Genomic DNA, 18,256 nt, shown 5'->3' with positions numbered 1-18,256 from the left:
ATTAACTTTAATAATTCATGTCTAGTTGTAGAAAGTTGCTCAGAGATGTTTTGGTTTGATCCAGGGCCATGAGGCATTTTTTCATGCCAGTCATGAAAAATGACTGGCTTTAATTAAGGGTGAAGAAAAACAGAGCAACGGAATGAAAGAATGGTAGGAAAATCTTTTCTTCTTTCTCTGTTTATGTTTCTTTTCCTCTATTTTTTTTCTGCCACAGTAAGAGCAAAAGCGTCTTGACAAGTGTCAGAAACAAAGGTTTAATTATTAGATATTGTTCTAAAGGTAAATAATTGAGAGTACAGAAATACATTTAAGTAGTGTTCACAAAGTTTTGTTCTTCAAAATTTTAACAGTAAAAATCAATTGGACATAAAATGAAGAGTATGGACAAACTGCTGGTAGTCTGGATGTAGCAGAGGTTAAACTGCCCGCTGACACTGCTCATTGGTGCTTACTGCAGGGTGGCCCCTCCCCTGTGAAGGCCCCTGAAGGCCTCCTCCAATCTCCTTTCTGTTTCCCCTCTCTATATGAATATGCATGAGCCCCTGACAGCCCTGGGACCTTGCACCTAGCAGGAAAGCTGCAGTGGACTTAGCTGCCTTGTTTTGACGGGGGCTCCCTCTAGCCAACAAATCCCTAGGAAAGGACTCCAACGTTCACCTTTCCTGGTCCTGGGAAGATCATGGCTGGGTTTGTGTCTTTTCTGGTGGTGATCCTGCAGCTTGTTCTCCTTTGCTTCTCTCAAGTAAGACCTTGTAATATGCATCTATCTTTGTGATTCTGTCTTAACCTTTAGACTGATTCTACAGAGGAGCAAATGAGTATTCTCTATTTGCATGCAAAATCTATTTTTTTACAAACTTTTGTGATTGATTGTTCAGATTATTTTATAAAACTAAATTATTTGACAATCTACTGACAATTTACTGGACATTTCCTTCAAAAACTTGATTTTCTTGTAAAGTCTGGTTTTATAACAGAAATATAGTTCAATCTCTAAAAGAAGCCAGCTTTTCCAGTCTAGGCAGTCTGATTCCAGTCGGATTTTAACTCGCATCATGCAATGAAGTGGTGCACCTGCTCTTTCTTTCACATTAGCTATACAGTTGCATGTTGATCTAAGAAAGGACAAATTTAGCAGAAACCTCAAATAAAAATCTGCATAAAACCTTCTTACTTTTCTAAAATAACCATTTCACACAGAGGAATCAAGGGCCCACTGGCCCACCTGGACCCCCAGGAGTCCCAGGAGTTGATGGCATAGCTGTGAGTTGCTTTAGCTTTGTAAAAATATCCATTTTTGGATTCAAATGCTAACAATGTTTGCGATTAGCTTTTGTTGACCAATAAAATTGCATGTCTTTTCTTCCAGGGTGAAAGGGGGATAGATGGCCAGGATGGTTTTCCTGTAACTATGAAATTTAATCAAATTCCAATCTCTTGATGTTTCCTGTAATTGCTGGTGAATCATTTGTGGGACCTTTAATCTTGTAGGGCCCTGATGGGGATGCAGGTAAACCCGGCTCCTCAGGATTACCCGGAATTCCTGGAAATGATGTGAGTAGTCTCTGTTTCATGTTTCATATAATAGCCGCTCGCCATGTTAATGGTCATGACGAGGTCAGCTTGCAATCTTTGAGCTGGTTCTGTGGGTGGTGACTGGGCGTTATCCTCCCACCAAAAGAGCTCATGTTTCACACTAGTTTTGTAGAGACCTAGGAAGTATTGTATGTGTACAGGGGGTTATTGAGGGAAAAAAGATGCAAAAAATTAAAGGAATTTATTTAACAGGATTAACTAATTCAGAGCAGAATTACGCCTCATTATAATTAAGTTAGAGGGCAAGGTTGTGATAGCAAGAGCCAATAAATCACACATTTTAGCTGTTGAATAAATTATAAAAATAACTGTATTATAATTTACCTTCATGTGATGGTTACATTTTACGTGCTTTATTAAATTCCCAGTTTAAAGGAAAAATTAACACTTCTATCTAGAACCTGTGTGGAGAATATGTAGCAGGATTCTGAAAACAATAGGTGCCCTATTGGGACACTGTTAGTGTCTCCAGTTGAGAATCCTCAAACAGGTGTGGAATGACTTCTTTCAGTTCATTTGTTTGAAGAGATCCGGACAGGAATGCTGCTCCCAATTGAACAGTCTGAGAGTTTAGGTGTCTGACTTAGGGTAGATAACTTTCTATGTACACTATTTAAAGTTGAAAACAGATACAGTGTATGATCAAAGGAAAACGGTCTGTTGTATGTAAATGTTTAATAAGCATAACTGTGTTTTGTCATCTCACACGTACATTAAGATTTTGATGGAATTTGACAAAGATATGCTTATGTGGGGTATAGATTTCTACCTATTTGTATTGAAAACATTGATACTAATTTGCTTCAAAATGTATGACATTATCTGGATGTGTTTCTGCTACAGGGTTTGACTGGCCCTGTTGGAGACCCTGGGCCTGATGGTCCCCCGGGACAGAAAGTGAGTGACCAGTGAGCCTTTACTTTTGCACTTCAGAGGCAGTCAGTGAAACTGTGCCAAGCTGCTGTCCGCTGTTTTGGCTTGGCAGCAAGCGTCGCAGCGCATAAACCAATTCCTCTTGACAAATGAGACATAATCCTGCAAGCCTAAGTAATCCCTGTAGGGCATGAAGCTCCAACATTGCTCCTCATTAGGCTTAATATTGCTGGGTCAAGTATGCCCAGTCCCAGTCATATGATTGTGCCTGTGGAATGTTAATTCTGACAGTCTGCAAGTTCGCACAGCTTAATTTTACTTGCTCAGTATTTCTGTTTGTCTCACTTCCTGCGGTATTTCTGAAGAAAATGTGTTTATTCCTTTTCTTCAGGGTGAACCTGGAAAGTCCGGACCTCGTGGAGCTGCTGTGAGTAAACATGGCAGTCCAAGAGTCATCATATCTTCACATATTCCAGTTTTAGAGTTTTGTACAAACCCAATTTTCACACTGCCAACTTCCCTTTAGGGTGTTGGGCCTGATGGATCCCCTGTAAGTAACTCCTATATGTAACAATATCAAAACAAACATTTGCAATGAACAAAAATAACAATATAATATAATACATGAAATGTACTTTTAAACAGGGACCACCTGGGCCTGGAGGACTTCTGGGTGAATTGGGAAAAGTTGGACCTCCTGTAAGTAAAAACAATCTCTACTGCAAAGGAATTCCTGTGTATCCAAACTAAGTATCTGCTCTGAAATGTCAAATAAAGATCTGAATAGCCCGACTTAGATCTACTTCCTGGACAATCTACAGCAGCATCTGAAGCCTTATGCATATAATCAACAAAATTGTTGCAACACATTTCACATCAAATGTAAGTTAAACTAGAGTATTTTTAATATTAGTTTTAGATAAAGTAAAATATCCTGTATTAAAACAGAATTCAAGGAGTCATGTAAAACAAGGTGAAGCCACACAAGAATGTATTTTGTTCTGTGGAGCACTTAAAATATTTATGCAAACACAAAATAGCCGACAGCACATTTATATGCTATGCAACACAAACTAGTTTGCAAAAAAATATTCTTCACCACTGCATCTGTTTTCAAATGTTTCAGTATTTTTCTGTCAGACTAATTACACATTCAGCTTTTTATTTACTCACATATAATAGAGGTGAAAGCTAAAAATAGTTTTTTATGGAACTTTGAAAGAACCTCATTTTTTTATTTCAGCTTCAACTTTTGGATGTACTTTTCATTAATATACTTACTAGGATAAGTTATTGTTGTAACTTATCTACTGGCTAGTAGATTTAGTGCTGTGGAACTGAAGACCTCTGTTTTTCTCAATATCTTTCAATTGGTATCTGTGGATAACACATAAAACCTATAAGTACAATTAAACAATTTTCTGAATGGTGAAATAATCTATGTTAATTAGAATACTCAGTCGTCCTAGTAGCAGTTTAATCAAGTTCAGATAGTTTTAAAATGCTTAGTTATTATGAAGCATGGACAAGATAGTGCTAAATAGTTTAAACTGAAAATCACATTGTAAGCAATAATGCTTTTTTAGGATTTCTACAGCTGTGGAATCTTGAGAATGATTATTAATCTAATCTCTAGTTTGTTTTTATGCATTTATGTTTTTTCATAGGGAGCAATGGGTGTGAGAGGGCCACAAGGACCCCGTGGACCATCAGGGCCCAGAGTAAGTGAGAAAACGTGTTTAATTTGAATACGTTTTCATACACAAGTGCATCTGAAATAAAATGAGTATCATCAAAGATGTAATTAAATTCAGTAATTCAATTTAAAAAAATTAAACCTGCATCCTATTTTGATTCATTACAGACAGTAAAATATTTCAAGTTATTATTACAGAATTACGATTAACAACTAATCATAATCAAAAACTGAGTTTCACAAAATATTGAAATTATATATGAGACCAATAAGGAGTAGTCTGAGTACAGAAATCTTATTTTTTTGCATACATAATCATGTGAAACAATGTTGAGAGGCTTCTGACTTGACAATTATCCCACATACAATAATACAGATTTTTTTATAATTAAGTTGGAGAACACCTTTATTCTAAAAGTAAAGATGCTACCCATTCACTGAGTGCTGTATCCAAACATATTCATGGAAAATTCAGTGAGAGAGAAAACATGTGGCCATAAAGGATGCACAAGTAACATGGATAACAACATACTGGAGGGGATTTTAAAGCAGAGGTTCAGTTCAACTTCAGCATGTGGACTGAAGCTGGAGCCAGTCCACAGAGTTAACACACACTGACAACCCAGGAAGTGTTGTCTTTGAACTGTCTCTTAGTGTCCCAAATGGGCGTGTTCATAATGAAGTGCATTTTTCACTCCATTTACAAATCATTGTCTCAGAGTGTGTGAGGAGAGTGAAGAGGCATAGAATTAAAGTTGCCTGTGCAAGATGAAGTTTTCACAGTCAGTGAACATTTAGGGGACCATACCATCTGCTTGTGTTCTCTGTTTTATCAAGTCCAAAGACAACAAATGTAAGAGCCCTTCATACTTCTCTCTGCTGGCAAGTTTTATGAGAAAAGGCTTGCCACCAGAAGCTGGTAGGACTTGGCTTCTGCCTACTCTGCCAAAAGTAGCCATGGCATTACCATGCTTGATTTGTTGGCAAACTCACCTGCAGCAAAATAACTAAGACACCTGATCTAACTATGCAGAAAAACTGATGCTTGCCACAGGATGATCACCCTGATCCCTGCCACACTGAATTGGTGGAGTTATTCATGGAGGAGTAACTCAAGTATTAAGCTCATAGCACATGAACATACTAATCTCTAGGCAAATGCTTTGGTGTTTAAATGTATTTTGCTGAGAAAACTTTTTTTTTCTCCCCCCCACCAGGGGGTCCTTTTTGTGGGCTCTAGTGTCCCTTTTTTCATAGTAGGCTGACAGGAAAGGGGGGAAGACATGCGGCAAATGTCGTCGGGTCTGGGAATCGAACCCGCGACGGCCGCGTCGAGGACTGGGGGCCTCCAAGCGTGGGGCGCGCTAGCCTCTACGCCACCGGAGCACGCCCCAGAGAAAACTGAATATTTTTACTAGCTCTAAGCCATAATCATCAAAACTGGTCATAAAAAAGTAGATTACATTAGTCTGAGTGTAATAAATAATAAACATATGTAATATATGAGCTTCACCTTTTAAATTGAATTCCTGAGATATATGAACTTTTGTAGGATGTTTGAATTTATTTAGAGTAATTGCATATTTTTTAAGGGAAGACGCAAGATGTATTAGTTAGTTTCTCATTATGGCAGATTTTGTCTCTACAGCAGCAAAAAGCTGAATGTGTTCAGTAAAAAGTCACAAATAACAAGCAAGGTCCCTGTTGCCTCTTGTCTTTATTTGACAACATTTATGATCTGTTTCCATCATCATAAGATATCAGTGTTTTATGAATACATATGTTGAAACTCTTTTATGTCCCAGCTGGCGTGGTCCCACTGCTGGTTGGCATCTGGTCGTTTATAATGCACTGATTATGTTAATAGTGCCAACGTAATAACTTTATTTTTCCCACTTTCAGGGTGCAGCTGGGATGCTCGGTACTTCTGATCTGGTAGAGAATTGTTTCATATAAAAACATGTAGAGGTAATTTCTTTGCACATGGTGCCAAGCATAGCGACTGACTGACTTATTTTGGTATTTAGTGTCCAAACTCTTGTCCACCTGGTACCCCAGGGCATCCTGGTCTACCTGGTATGAAGGTGAGGTTGTTTGCTTCTCTTCTAAAATCAATCCATCAAAAATCATTACCAGTTTTACTGATCTTTCTGGGATGTTTCCAGGGTCACAAAGGTGTGAAAGGCGAAGCAGGAGAACCTGGGAAACAGGGACACAAGGTAAAAAATGATGTTTACTTAAAAAAAAAAGGTTCAAATTTGTCACTATTTACAAATTAATCAAAATTGCATCATTTATCACTAGAAAATGCAAATTCTTGAAAAACAGTGTCAGTTAACATTGCTCCAAATTAAAAAAACCTGCATTATAGACCTGTTTGTTACCTTTTAGAAACTTTTTACAGATGCTGCTCTGTTTAAAACAGCAGGGATGCAAGAGCATTTGTGCAATTCCTCTGACATTTTGCAATTCGGAAAGGATGACGTATTTGAAATGATGTGCAAGCATGGCAATGCTTACCTGTTAATATTCCTGTGCACCATATGTATGGAAATGAGTCTGGTCTAATCTTCTGTTATCTCCCTCATGCTGGAATATAATTTACTGTCAGTCGACTCTCCCTCTCAGATGCAATTTTCATACTTGCTTGTCACATATATGAACATATACTGAATATGTACAACAACCAAGAAAACACACCAGCTGTTTAGGTGTGTAGGTATATTATTCAAATAGAGAATCATTTTGAGATGTATTTACTGTGTTGTGAAAAACTGATTGCCCTGTTTTTGTTTATTATTATTATTATTATTATTATTATTATTATTATTATTATTATTATTATTATTATTATTATTATTATTATTATTATTATTATTATTATTATTATTATTGTTATTAATAAATTCAAATATGGAAATTACAGTAAATTCATAATCCTACAAGGGGGGACAATTTCTCTTTTTCATATTTTCTTTTTTTCTTTTTAATATAATAAGTGGAACCATTATTTACTCAAGTTGTTTGCTTTGTAATTTTTGTGTGTAAAATAGAAAAAAAAAAAATAAAGGCTGTTTTTTTTTTTAAACATCCTTCTCATCCCAACATTTGCATATAAAAGAAAAAAAATGTTCTTAACAAGAGAAAATAAGAAAAACTCCAGGTATTAAGCACAATCTCTCCAAATGTAAGATCATCCTCTTGTTACCTCTGATGCAGAGTAGGGAATTATTTGCAATGATTATTTTCCTTTGGAACAATTTGCATCGCAATTTGTATTTAAATGCTTTTTCACTCATGCAATCCATTAAGAAATGTGCATGAGACTTTTATTTAGAGCGGCAACCTCGCTGTATGATTAACACACAGCAAATAAGGTCAACATTTTGCTGGAAAAGAGACTGATGGAACGTCAGTCCTAATCAGATTAGAGGACTCACTCTTAGTTAGGGCTGCTGCTAATTATTTCGTCTCATTAAGGTTATTCTGATTTTTGTCTGTTTTTTTTTCTTTTGTTTGCTCAGGGTGAGGAAGGAGACCAGGGAGGTCCAGGAGACGTTGGGTCCCAGGGTCCAATGGTGAGATAATGTCTCTATTACATGATGTTAGGTGGTATTTATTTTTGGAATCAGAATTCAATCTCATATCTGCCTCATCCTCATCCTCTTCCTTCTGACGTTTCTGTTTGATCCAACCGTTATTTTAGGGACCACAGGGAATACGAGGAGCCACGGGAATGATGGGCCCCAAGGGAGAGATCGTAAGTGTTTTGAATTACAATTAGGGTAGTTGTGCTTGTCAACTTTCCTAATTACTTCTAATTACATAATTACCTTCATTTATTAAAAAATAAATTGCTGTTTTACCGCAGGGTGCTCGAGGTCCTGATGGAGATCCAGGTCCACAGGGAGTTGCGGGGGCGACTGTAAGCTCTTCAGTCAGAACATGTCTATGTACGTGTGTGTCAGCTGTGTATTATATGTTTTGACCTTTTATTTCAGGGAGACAGGGGTCAAAGAGGAGTAATGGGGGAACCTGGGATTAAAGGTGAAATGGTTAGTGGGTAAACCTCAACATCACAGACACAAATAAATCAGGGGTATAAGATAGTTCTGGAAACCTGGGTGTTGTTTGTCATGTAGGGTGTTTTAGGGCCACGGGGGATCACAGGGCTTCCAGGTCCAAAAGGAGAAGCTGTAAGTCTCTAATCATTGTTGAATAATTCTGCATTAGTCTCAGATATATTGTCCTAAGTGACACGTATTTTAATGTATTCTTTTTACACTCAGGGTTTACCCGGTGTTGACGGCCGTGATGGCATTCCTGGGTTGCCGGGTGCAAAGGTAGAGAGTGATCTGCGCTGTTTCACTGATCATTTTACATGCCTCAGTCATTCACATGAAGGCATTGCTTAGATCTTTATTTAACATTCAGAAGCTGAGGTAGCTAAAACTTTTTTCCCCTCCATGTTTCTCTGCAGGGAAACATCGGCAAGCCAGGAGTTCCTGGAGAGATTGGACTTCAGGGGCTTCCTGTGAGTATGACCCTTGACCTCAAACTGTTTTGGCTGACTTTAATTGGACTGAACAGTTTTGGTGCACTTTAAAGCATCACAGCTCATGGTTTCTGCACAGCAGGACTCAGTTTGCCTCCTGCCTTGGAATGACTTAAAACTCCTTAATAAATGCTTTTGCTTCTTACATTTTTGAATAGCATAGGTTTCAGAGCCTAGCCTCTGAGACAATACAGAAAAACATTCAGTGCCTTTTGATTTGTCTGGTTCAAGGAAATAATGGCTATCATTTTATCACATAGCTGACTAAAACAACCTTATGAATGATTTTAATTTGCATTTCTTCACAAAAGCAGTGAAATGTAATTATTTTCAGAAGTTTTAGTGTTTTATTTTACTAGGAAAAAACACAAATGTAGTTTTCAAATGTGTGATTCAACTTCAAATCTGTTTTTTCCTAGTAAAAAAGGAAAAATATTAATGTGTTCTACTAACACAAACTAATGGTGTGAATTTGTTTTGAACCCCCTTTATTCCAATACCGTTTAATATAATCTATTGCAAATAATTTCAAAACACTGTGAAGGCCAAGAGAGATACCAAACATAGGTTATTTTTTATTTAATGTCATCTGTTGCATGATATACTATTTTTCTCTCTTGTTAGGTTAAAATTAAATTTTAAAAAATTTCACAACATGCTTTTTGTTTTCAGGGTTTGCCTGGAACACCTGGACCAAAAGGCTTGAGTGGCCCAAAGGTTAATTGCTCTATTAATTAATAGCAGTGATTGCTTTTTTTTTTTGTCATCAAAAACATGAATGAAATCAGACATGAATGATTTCTTTATTTCCAATCAGGGAGATTCTGGGAAGCCTGGGTTTCCTGGGACATTGGGATCTTCTGGAAAACAAGTAAGTGTGAGCATAAACATTCTGAAACTTCAGCATGGTTCGAGTCTTTTTTGCATAATTTTACTGTTACACCACAGGGTGAAAGGGGAGAACAGGGAGAAGTGGGACCCATCGGACCCATCGGGGAGCCTGTGAGTGTTCAAAGCCATCTGATGCAGCTGAATAGAAACAAATGAACTAACAGTAACGGGCCAAAGATCCTCCACAGTAATGTAAGAGTAATCGTTATTGAAGAAAAATACATCCTCTTGTTTATCTGCTCTGGTGATCAAGGTCTAAAATGTTTTAGTGTTTGATTATTTGAAAGGTTTAAGTGGGACAAAAATACAGCCAAATCTTTGGACTTATTATTAGATTTAATTTTGACCTGGCTATAGTAAAACAGAATTGAGTGGAGCTAATACTTCTGATTTTTTTCCTCATGCATTCAATTTAACTTCCCTTGACCTCTTCATTGTGTTTTCATTTTATTCTTAGGGAGATCCTGGAGAGCAAGGTCCTGTAGGTCCAGCTGGCAAGCCAGGTGCAAGGGTGAGTCATAAAACACAAATTGAAGAAATTGAATGCATATCTAGATTGATAAAATGTAATAAATGATATATTAGCTTACTCTGTATATATGTAGCTTTATCTTGAATTTTCAATATTCTTGCAACATTCTTCAACAAATGGGACCATACCATAACTGATTCTATAGAAAAACCATAGAAAGACTCATAACACTGTGAGAGTGTTAATCTCACACATTCCTGATAACTTAAATGAAGGAAGTTTACAAGAGGAAAACATTGGGAGTCTGTCGGGCAGGTCATTGTTTCTCTGGAATTTCTAGGGGAGTAAAAAAGACTGGATCTCACTTGAGGTCTATTTTCACAGTAAGGGGAGACTAAGCAGCAGGCTGAAAGAGCTCTCTGTCTCCTCTGCATTCCTCTGTTGGTCGGTGATTAAAGGCAGAGCGGCACACAGAAACATACCTGAGAAAATCCCGATCCTATAGTTTAAAATAACGTTCACCCTGCGCTCATGTAACTGACAGAAAGCCAACTTCACCCTTATGTTCTGTTGTTGAAGCAGTTTCAGAATGAATGATGGTTCGTCATAATAATCCAGCCTCTTGTTTTCCCCTTTGATTGCAATATTTCAAATCCTGCTGATGTCATTCTGTTTATTAGAGGTTTATGTTTTTTTTTTGTTTTTTTTTTATAAAAGGGACCAAAAGGTGATCCTGGTCTTCCTGGTCTCCCAGGGCCCCCAGGCCTGCCTGGAGTGAAGGGAGAAAGGGTAAGAAATGAAGACATATTCATTAAAGAGCAGCTGTATAATACCAGTCAGCAAATCACAACATATATAAACATAAACAAAGCCTTATGTTTTGAATTTTCAATTTTGCATTCAGGTTTGGTAACCCCTTCAATGTGTTAATTACAGGGTGAGCGTGGAGAAGCAGGTCCCAAAGGAGAACAAGTAAAAAACACATCAAGGCCAACAACAAAGTATTTGAAAAAAAAAAGTCGTCTGCTTTACTTAAATTAATACACAGGCTTTGCTTTGACAGGGGGCTCAAGGTGATGAGGGAAATCCTGGAGACAGAGGGGAACTTGTAAGTTCTTACCTGACCGCTATCAACAATCAGAATTTATTTATATATTTTTTTGTTTGCGCCAGAGCACATTATTAAGTTTCAGTGATGTCATAGGGAGATGCTGGGGAATCTGGATCAAAAGGAGAGGTGAGTCCCTGTTTCTATAAATGCCAATAAAGTTAAGCACTTTTGTAATATTTGTGTGGTGATTAAATGATTTACTCCCAGGCTGGTATTCCTGGTGAACCTGGCAAAAGGGGTCCTGAGGGAAGTCGAGGCCAACCTGGCATCGAGGGCCCTCCTGGCACACCTGGACCACGTGGCATGCAGGGGAACAGAGGTCCACGTGGGATCCGGGGGTCTCAGGGGCCTGCGGTAGGTTATCTGCTTCTGAATTGAACTTTTCTCTGTGCTGTGCAGGGAATAGATGTTTAAATAAGTTTATCCTGTTTATACAATAAAATTATTTTTATCCTAGATATGATCAAATGAAAATTTCAACTATCAGTGCGATACTTTCATCATTTCTGTCATGTCTGTATAAATATGGCATTTTGTGTTAAATATTTTATCATTACACAAGAAGAATGTATATCCCAGTTTGATATTCCTCAAGTTAAATAAATTCCCTTAAACTGATTCCCAGGAGTCACATGATCACAGTGAAAAACTTTGACAAATCCAACCTTTGATTTTTTTTTTTTCAGTTGAACCTAAACATTAAGTTTTTTTAATAGTCTCAGTGCTTACATTGATGTTTTTTTTTTATTCAAGTATATAAGTATATTAGTTTTTCTTCCCCTCTGCAGCATAAACATGCTTTATCTCTTAAAATAGGAAAGACACAAGAACTTACCATTTGAGCAGGTCAGGTGTGAATTGATCTTCATAAGTACAAAGTAGCTTTAAGATAATAGTTACTTTACCTGAAAAAGTAGAATTGTGTTGAGGACTGTTAGAGTAAAAAGAAAATCTTCAAAGCTCACACTTCAAAGCTAGTTTCCTGTGTTGGATTCTGATGTTCCAATAAAAGGAACAGTTTTAAGATGTTTTATGTATCTTTAAGAAGGGTGGCAGTAAATGTGAAGGATGAAATAAGGAACTTTCCTCTGTAGAATCAATTTTTGGATTTAATAATGTGTTTTACTTTTTAACCAAGGGTTACTAAATTTAATATTAAGATGTCAAAGGTTGATATCCAGATAAGGGTGATTTTTATACAAATGATAAATACATCACTTTTTATTACATTTGCTCACAAGGCAAGAGTTAAGAAAATCACAATTGGTATCACCACTTGTAACTTAAAGCTACTTTTACTTTTCACAGAAAATCTTAATGAGAATTAATAAAAAAAACTAAAAAAAAAACTTGATCCCCTTAATTGCTTTTAAAGGCCTCAACAAATGAGCCTAAAGTGAAATGAGACTCACACATACCCAAAGACATTTATAGTGCAACTTAATAGGAAACATGGCACTGTTTGCCTCTAATGAAGCTCCATTAAACTAGTTTTAAGCTGCTACTGTTCCCTGTTCATTAAATGCATCACATCTAAGTAGCTCCACCATTTCCATTCTATAAAAACATCAATCAACACTTTTCTGAGTTTAATGCAAATCAAATTAAGTTTGAATCAGCAAGTAAAACATAAATTAAAACCAGAAAAAGAGCAAAGAGAATAACTGACAGTACAATATAAAAAGAATTGTTCCAACCTTCTCAATGATTCACAAAAAATTGGGACTCTGGCACCTTCTGTAAAGTGCGTGTGACATGATGAACAGTGTTTGGGAATCATCGCTCCTATAGGTCCACTTTCATCCTTCACCAGAATATAAAATGAGAACTAAAACTTCGGGATAGAAGCGATGGATTTATCTCATATGGAAAAGGACCGGGGCAAATTCTAAGCACATACAGTCAGGTAGTTTGAAACAAAAGGAATTATATCAAACTTTGTTTAAAGTGAATCATCTCTTGTTTGGCTTTACTTGCCAGCAGCCGAAACCCCCCCACCCCCAAAAACAAACAAACAAAAAAAAAGTATACCTCCTTATAAGAGCCAGCTGAATATTGTAAAATCCATGAAATGTTTTGTTTTCAACTTTTCTGCTTCGGATGCAGGGACAAAAAGAAGCCCTTTTCTTTTATTAATGAGAAATATAATTAATTTTCTTCACCTACTTAGTCTTTCAGCTAAAGCAAATGAGCAAACGGCATCATGGAGTCTATGTCTCAGGCACCGGGATGAAAGGTATTAAAATATTTGTTTCCTTTATAGGGCAAGGAGCCAAGCGATCAGCACATCAAGCAAGTCTGCATGCGAGTTATGCAAGGTAAGAAAAGAAAAGAAAAGCAAAGCTTTTGACCCCATTTATTATTCCCTTGTGTCCTATTTCATGGCTGTAATGTTTCTCATTACCACCTCAAAGCGTTGTTTCATTGATCAGGGCTGTCGCTGGATGGTCTGTGGTTAAAAAACCGGAGGGTCCTATAACAAAACCATGAAATAAGCTTCAGCCTTTGTTCATGTGATGGATGAAAGCCTCCTTCTCTGAGCCCTTCGAAATGTTTCACTGAAGTCACAACATCTGCTCCCTTCATTCTTCTGTTCTTACATCTTCACAACTCATCTCCTGCTCTCATGACTTTTTTATACCCGCCGTGTTGAAAAATTAATCTCACCTCTAGGAGACCTGCTCTTCCCCGCTCCGAGCAAAGTCAGCCTGGAAAGGAAATCTTAAGAAAAGGAGCAGGCTAACTGCTTCTGCGGCATGAATCTCCTTCAGACACAAGAAAACTGAAATCTAGATAAAAAGATACAGGAGATTAATTTTAGTTTGTTGGCACTGTGGGCTTAAAGTTTCTGTTTTGTATGGCAGAATATTATTTCTGTTTGGCTCAGCTTAGTGATGCTTATTAAAAAAAAACTGAACAACAGAAGGCGCTCAAGGGATATTATGACCAAGGTTCACCTCACTTAAATTCAGTATTCAAGACATGCAGGAGACATTGCATAATCTCCGCAATATGCATTGCTTTGAGCTGTCAGAAATAAGCCATGTAAGCTTCCTGTATTATTTATTACGATATGTTATGTGCTTAGAGATCCCTTCGCAGCTATAAGCTGTGAACGAGCGTTCATGCTGATAATCGTCTTCTTTCTTTTGTTCCTCAACAGAGCAGCTGGCTCAGTTAGCTGCTAGTCTAAGGAGGCCAGAGTCTGGCGTTGCAGGTTTACCAGGAAAACCTGGCCCTCCTGGGCCTCCAGGACCCCCAGGAGACAACGGTTTTCCAGGGCAAGCTGGAGCAAGGGGTCTTCCAGGACTCAAAGGACCACCAGGGGCAATGGGAAATAAAGGTCCCAAAGGTACTAAATATTTTGGCTGTGTTCTCTTTTAAAGGGTCAAACTTGGTCAAACTTGGTCAAACGAGACAGGAGACAGTGGAACAACTTGTATAACTGTTTTTACTAATCTGCTGCAGGTGACATGGGAGATAGAGGTTCCAGAGGGCCCACTGTACGAGGACCTAAAGGCCAGTCAGGACCTCCTGGGCTTCCAGGTGACTATATATTTATTATTTATAATGTTGCAGTTCAGGTCTTGGATCTTTGAATGTTGATCTGACGACTTGCCTCAGGTTCTTCATAAGATTTAGATCTGGACTTTGACTTGGCCAGTTTTAACATATGAATATGCTTTGATCCAAATCATACCATTGTAGCTCTGGCTTCTATTATAGAGCGGTTGTCATGCTAGAGGGTGGACAGGTCTGCTACCTCAGCAGGACTCAGGACTGTCCTGTATTTGGTTGTGTCCATCTTCCCATCAAAGCTGACCAGTCACTTTTTCCCTTCTGAGGAATGATGCTGCCACTGTTTAATGTTTCAGAGGACTAGAAAGTATTGCTTTCCTCCACATAGAATTTTCCACATAGGTGAAAAAGTTTGGTTTTGCACTTTAGATTAGACTTTTGATAACTTTCATGTTAGTCATCCTGAGTCTTGTGACTGGGTCTCTATGGATCGTCCAGAGTAACCAGGAGCTTCTTGGCAGCCTCTCTGCTTGATGCTCTCTTGGTGGGTTGGGTTACCATCCCATTTATATTTTCAGACAATGATAGTGAAAACATTTGGAAATTAGGGATGAATTAATGCGAAAAGTTTGGGCGATATTGATATCCGATATTAAAGTTGATATTATGGCCTATAACAAAAATTTACAAAAATATATGTGATATATATTTCACTTTTATATATGTAAAATTACCCTCCAGAACCAAATGGCAACGAGTTTTATCTTTTGGACCAATACCGATATTTTAAAAGATGACAAATATCGTTCAATACCATTGATAGAGCTGATATATTTTTCCTTCACAAATTCGTGATACTTTGTAATAGTCTATCACGTTAAAAGTCAATATAACGTATGGAATTTTGTAGAGCTGTGTCAAACGTTTACAGGGTACAAATACATTTGCATAGCATCATAGAATCCTAAACACCACAATGAATTGATGGCATAAAAAAACATTTGAATCTGATACAAATTAATAGTCTCTTTAAAGTTGAACCTGGAATTTTAATTCACCCATTTTGTAATCACAGGAGAGCCAGGGAAACCTGGGTATGGTCAAGATGGTCAGGATGGGCAGAGGGGACCTCCTGGCGTGCCAGGACAGCCTGGCGTACCTGGTCCTCCTGGTCCAGCTGGCCTGAACGGCTATTGTGACCCGTCAGCCTGCAACCTCCAGGCAGGAGCTGTCCAGCAGTCTCTGGATGTGAAGGGACCTGCAGGGAACTAAGAGCCACTCTGGCAGAGACACAAAGACTGCTGGATAATCTCCCCAAGCACACAGCATTTGCCACGCTCTCCTCCCAGGGGCCGTCGTCGCCGTTGTGTCTTTGATACATTAACCTCTTTGTGTGAGCATGTTTCCTGCCAATAACATCTCCATCAAAAGGAGTCATCATCTTTGAGTTGTGAAAAAAGGGCTTATTTCATTGTGCTTTTCTGGATGAGAGGTGTTTAAATAAACCCAGAACTGGGCTCACATCTCTAAATGAAATGATCAAAAAAATACATATTGTTTATCCCATTTTCCTTTTATCCCATCCTCTCTTTATGCGCCTCATTTTGAGTTTTCTCTTTCACTTTCTCACAGAACAGCTCACAGAATCCCCCAGTGCCAATCAGTCTATTTTGATTTTGCATTATTTTCTCTTATGATGTTGTCTTTGTGAAAGGACAATCAAGAGGAAATCTGTTAAAGTCCAAAAGTCTGATTTCCTGTCCAACTGCTTTATGAGCAAACAAAACAGACAGGCTGAAAATCTCTTAAAGTCACGCTGACTTTAGTACATTTTGTAAATCTGTAAAAAATAATTGTGAAATGTGGTTAATTATATTTCCTACAAAAAATAAATAAATAAATAAATAAATCTCCTGATGTGAGACTTTGCTTCACTGCACAGAATAACAGGATGCATCTGTACATGAATGAGAATAGATTTTGCCAGTGAGAAAAATGTGCAATAGTCTAACAAAATAAATATAACATGAAGTTTTTTTATTTATTTATTTGGTACACTGATAATCTTTATATTTTCTGAGGTATCTCAAAATGCATTTAAAATGAATAATACAAATAACATTTTAATAAAATAGTTCTGAGATAACTAAAATATGTCATTAGCAATTGTTTCTTTTAAAGGCAAACAAATCTGTGAATTGTTTCACTCAAAGTGGGTTTTATTTCTCACCATCTCCATAATTATAATGACATAACACAGACCTTACATCTTGTACTGCCACGCACACCTCTGTGCCCTGTATTTTTAGGACTGGCATGATGAGTTCAGGAATAATAGCTCAGGTTTATATGTATTGGGTTTTGATTTCCAGCAACGGTTCAAAATCATGCAAGTAAGGTGGATTGATGCTTCAAAATATACTTTAACACTGAATGAGTCATTTATCTCATTTGTCAAGACTGTGTGTGTGCTTGTGTGTTGACAACAACCTTCACCTACAGCTGTAGGTTATATAGCTAGATGTTTTCCCATTCTTCAGTTATATCACAGTTTTATTGTTTTGTAGCTTTATGGCTTTCAGTTCACTTCATAGAATGGAGAGATTTAAACATGTGGAACAGAGAACCCATCTTAAAGAGCATACATCATAACTTATTCTTTTCGGTTGTGTTCTGGTCTGTAACATTTATTGTTAATTTACATGAATGAGAAATATCTAGAAAGCATGAATATACAAGGCAGCCCAGAATGTAGCTGCAGCTAAAAATGGCCAGTAAGAGAGATAATGTTGCATTTAGAACAACAAACTCAGGAATTGTGGCAGTAAAACAATGGCCACTAATGACAAACGAAGTAATAGCAAATGTGAAACTGCAGTTTGAATGCACAAATCAATTACTTAAATTGCAATAACAACTGGGAAACTTAAGTCAGAAAAAAAAACACTGTCTGAGCACACTGTCTTTGAGACTTAACAATCTGGCACCATATGGTTGATTTAAAAGCACTTTGTTGCACGTCTTCCTGTAATACGCTACAATGGTGAATGGCCATTCATACCAAAATCTGTCATTCAAACAACTTCTGATAACATTTGAATATCAGATATAAATTCTGCTTCACTTTAAACAACATTGTATCAGGACAATGTGTTGTAATATTGGATGACACATCAAAATAATTTTAAAAAGACAGGCAAGATTTATTTCCACAAACAACAGTTACTGTGGCACAGCATAGACGTTGTTGTGTCCGCTTCCCTCAGGGTTACGGTAACTTCATTCTTCCTTTTAATCCAAGTTTCCAATTGCTTCATTAACCTGGGGCAAAAGGTTTTCTCACCAGAGTTTTTTTTTTTCACTTGTTCACCCCTAAATTATTTTTGTAGAAAATTATATTTTTTCTGTTGCCAGTAAGCAGCAACACTACATTTTTTTTTAAAATAAAGAAAACAACCCATTCTATAATTAGTGTGGTGGAACTGTTGAAGGTGCGTTTACAGATGGTATGTCAATATTGATTTATGGTAGTTTTTACCT

General features: G+C 37.4%; 1 protein-coding gene across 1 annotated transcript; it reads left to right on the top strand.

Moving 5' to 3' along the window:
* Positions 1-550: 550 nt before the first annotated feature.
* Positions 551-16,536, top strand: LOC122842365 (collagen alpha-1(IX) chain-like). Its single transcript, XM_044136157.1, has 32 exons — positions 551-745; positions 1,204-1,266; positions 1,373-1,408; positions 1,495-1,557; positions 2,443-2,496; positions 2,864-2,899; positions 2,999-3,022; positions 3,118-3,171; positions 4,140-4,193; positions 6,071-6,103; positions 6,196-6,252; positions 6,334-6,387; positions 7,693-7,746; positions 7,875-7,928; positions 8,040-8,093; positions 8,170-8,223; positions 8,311-8,364; positions 8,458-8,511; positions 8,649-8,702; positions 9,396-9,440; positions 9,541-9,594; positions 9,672-9,725; positions 10,072-10,125; positions 10,804-10,875; positions 11,023-11,058; positions 11,150-11,194; positions 11,291-11,323; positions 11,405-11,551; positions 13,461-13,515; positions 14,361-14,549; positions 14,666-14,743; positions 15,792-16,536. The coding sequence occupies exons 1-32, from the start codon at positions 683-685 to the stop codon at positions 15,986-15,988; spliced, it is 2,028 nt and encodes a 675-aa protein (XP_043992092.1). The 5' UTR covers positions 551-682; the 3' UTR covers positions 15,989-16,536.
* The last annotated feature ends 1,720 nt before the right edge of the window (positions 16,537-18,256 follow it).

The sequence above is a fragment of the Gambusia affinis genome, linkage group LG13 (genome assembly GCF_019740435.1).
Source record: "Gambusia affinis linkage group LG13, SWU_Gaff_1.0, whole genome shotgun sequence".
Taxonomy (NCBI): Eukaryota; Metazoa; Chordata; class Actinopteri; order Cyprinodontiformes; family Poeciliidae; genus Gambusia; species Gambusia affinis.
Note: the sequence above shows the minus strand (reverse complement) of the source record. Positions and strands in the feature narration are given on the sequence as shown.

What these genes read in the sequence shown, in the direction of transcription:
- LOC122842365 (XM_044136157.1), top strand. Translation starts at nt 683, where the DNA reads ATGGCTGGGTTTGTGTCTTTTCTGGTGGTGATCCTGCAGCTTGTTCTC. An exon ending in TTGGGTCCCAGGGTCCAATG is followed by an intron (nt 7,747 to 7,874) that starts GTGAGATAATGT and finishes CCGTTATTTTAG; the next exon opens with GGACCACAGGGAATACGAGG. An exon ending in CTGGGTTGCCGGGTGCAAAG is followed by an intron (nt 8,512 to 8,648) that starts GTAGAGAGTGAT and finishes GTTTCTCTGCAG; the next exon opens with GGAAACATCGGCAAGCCAGG.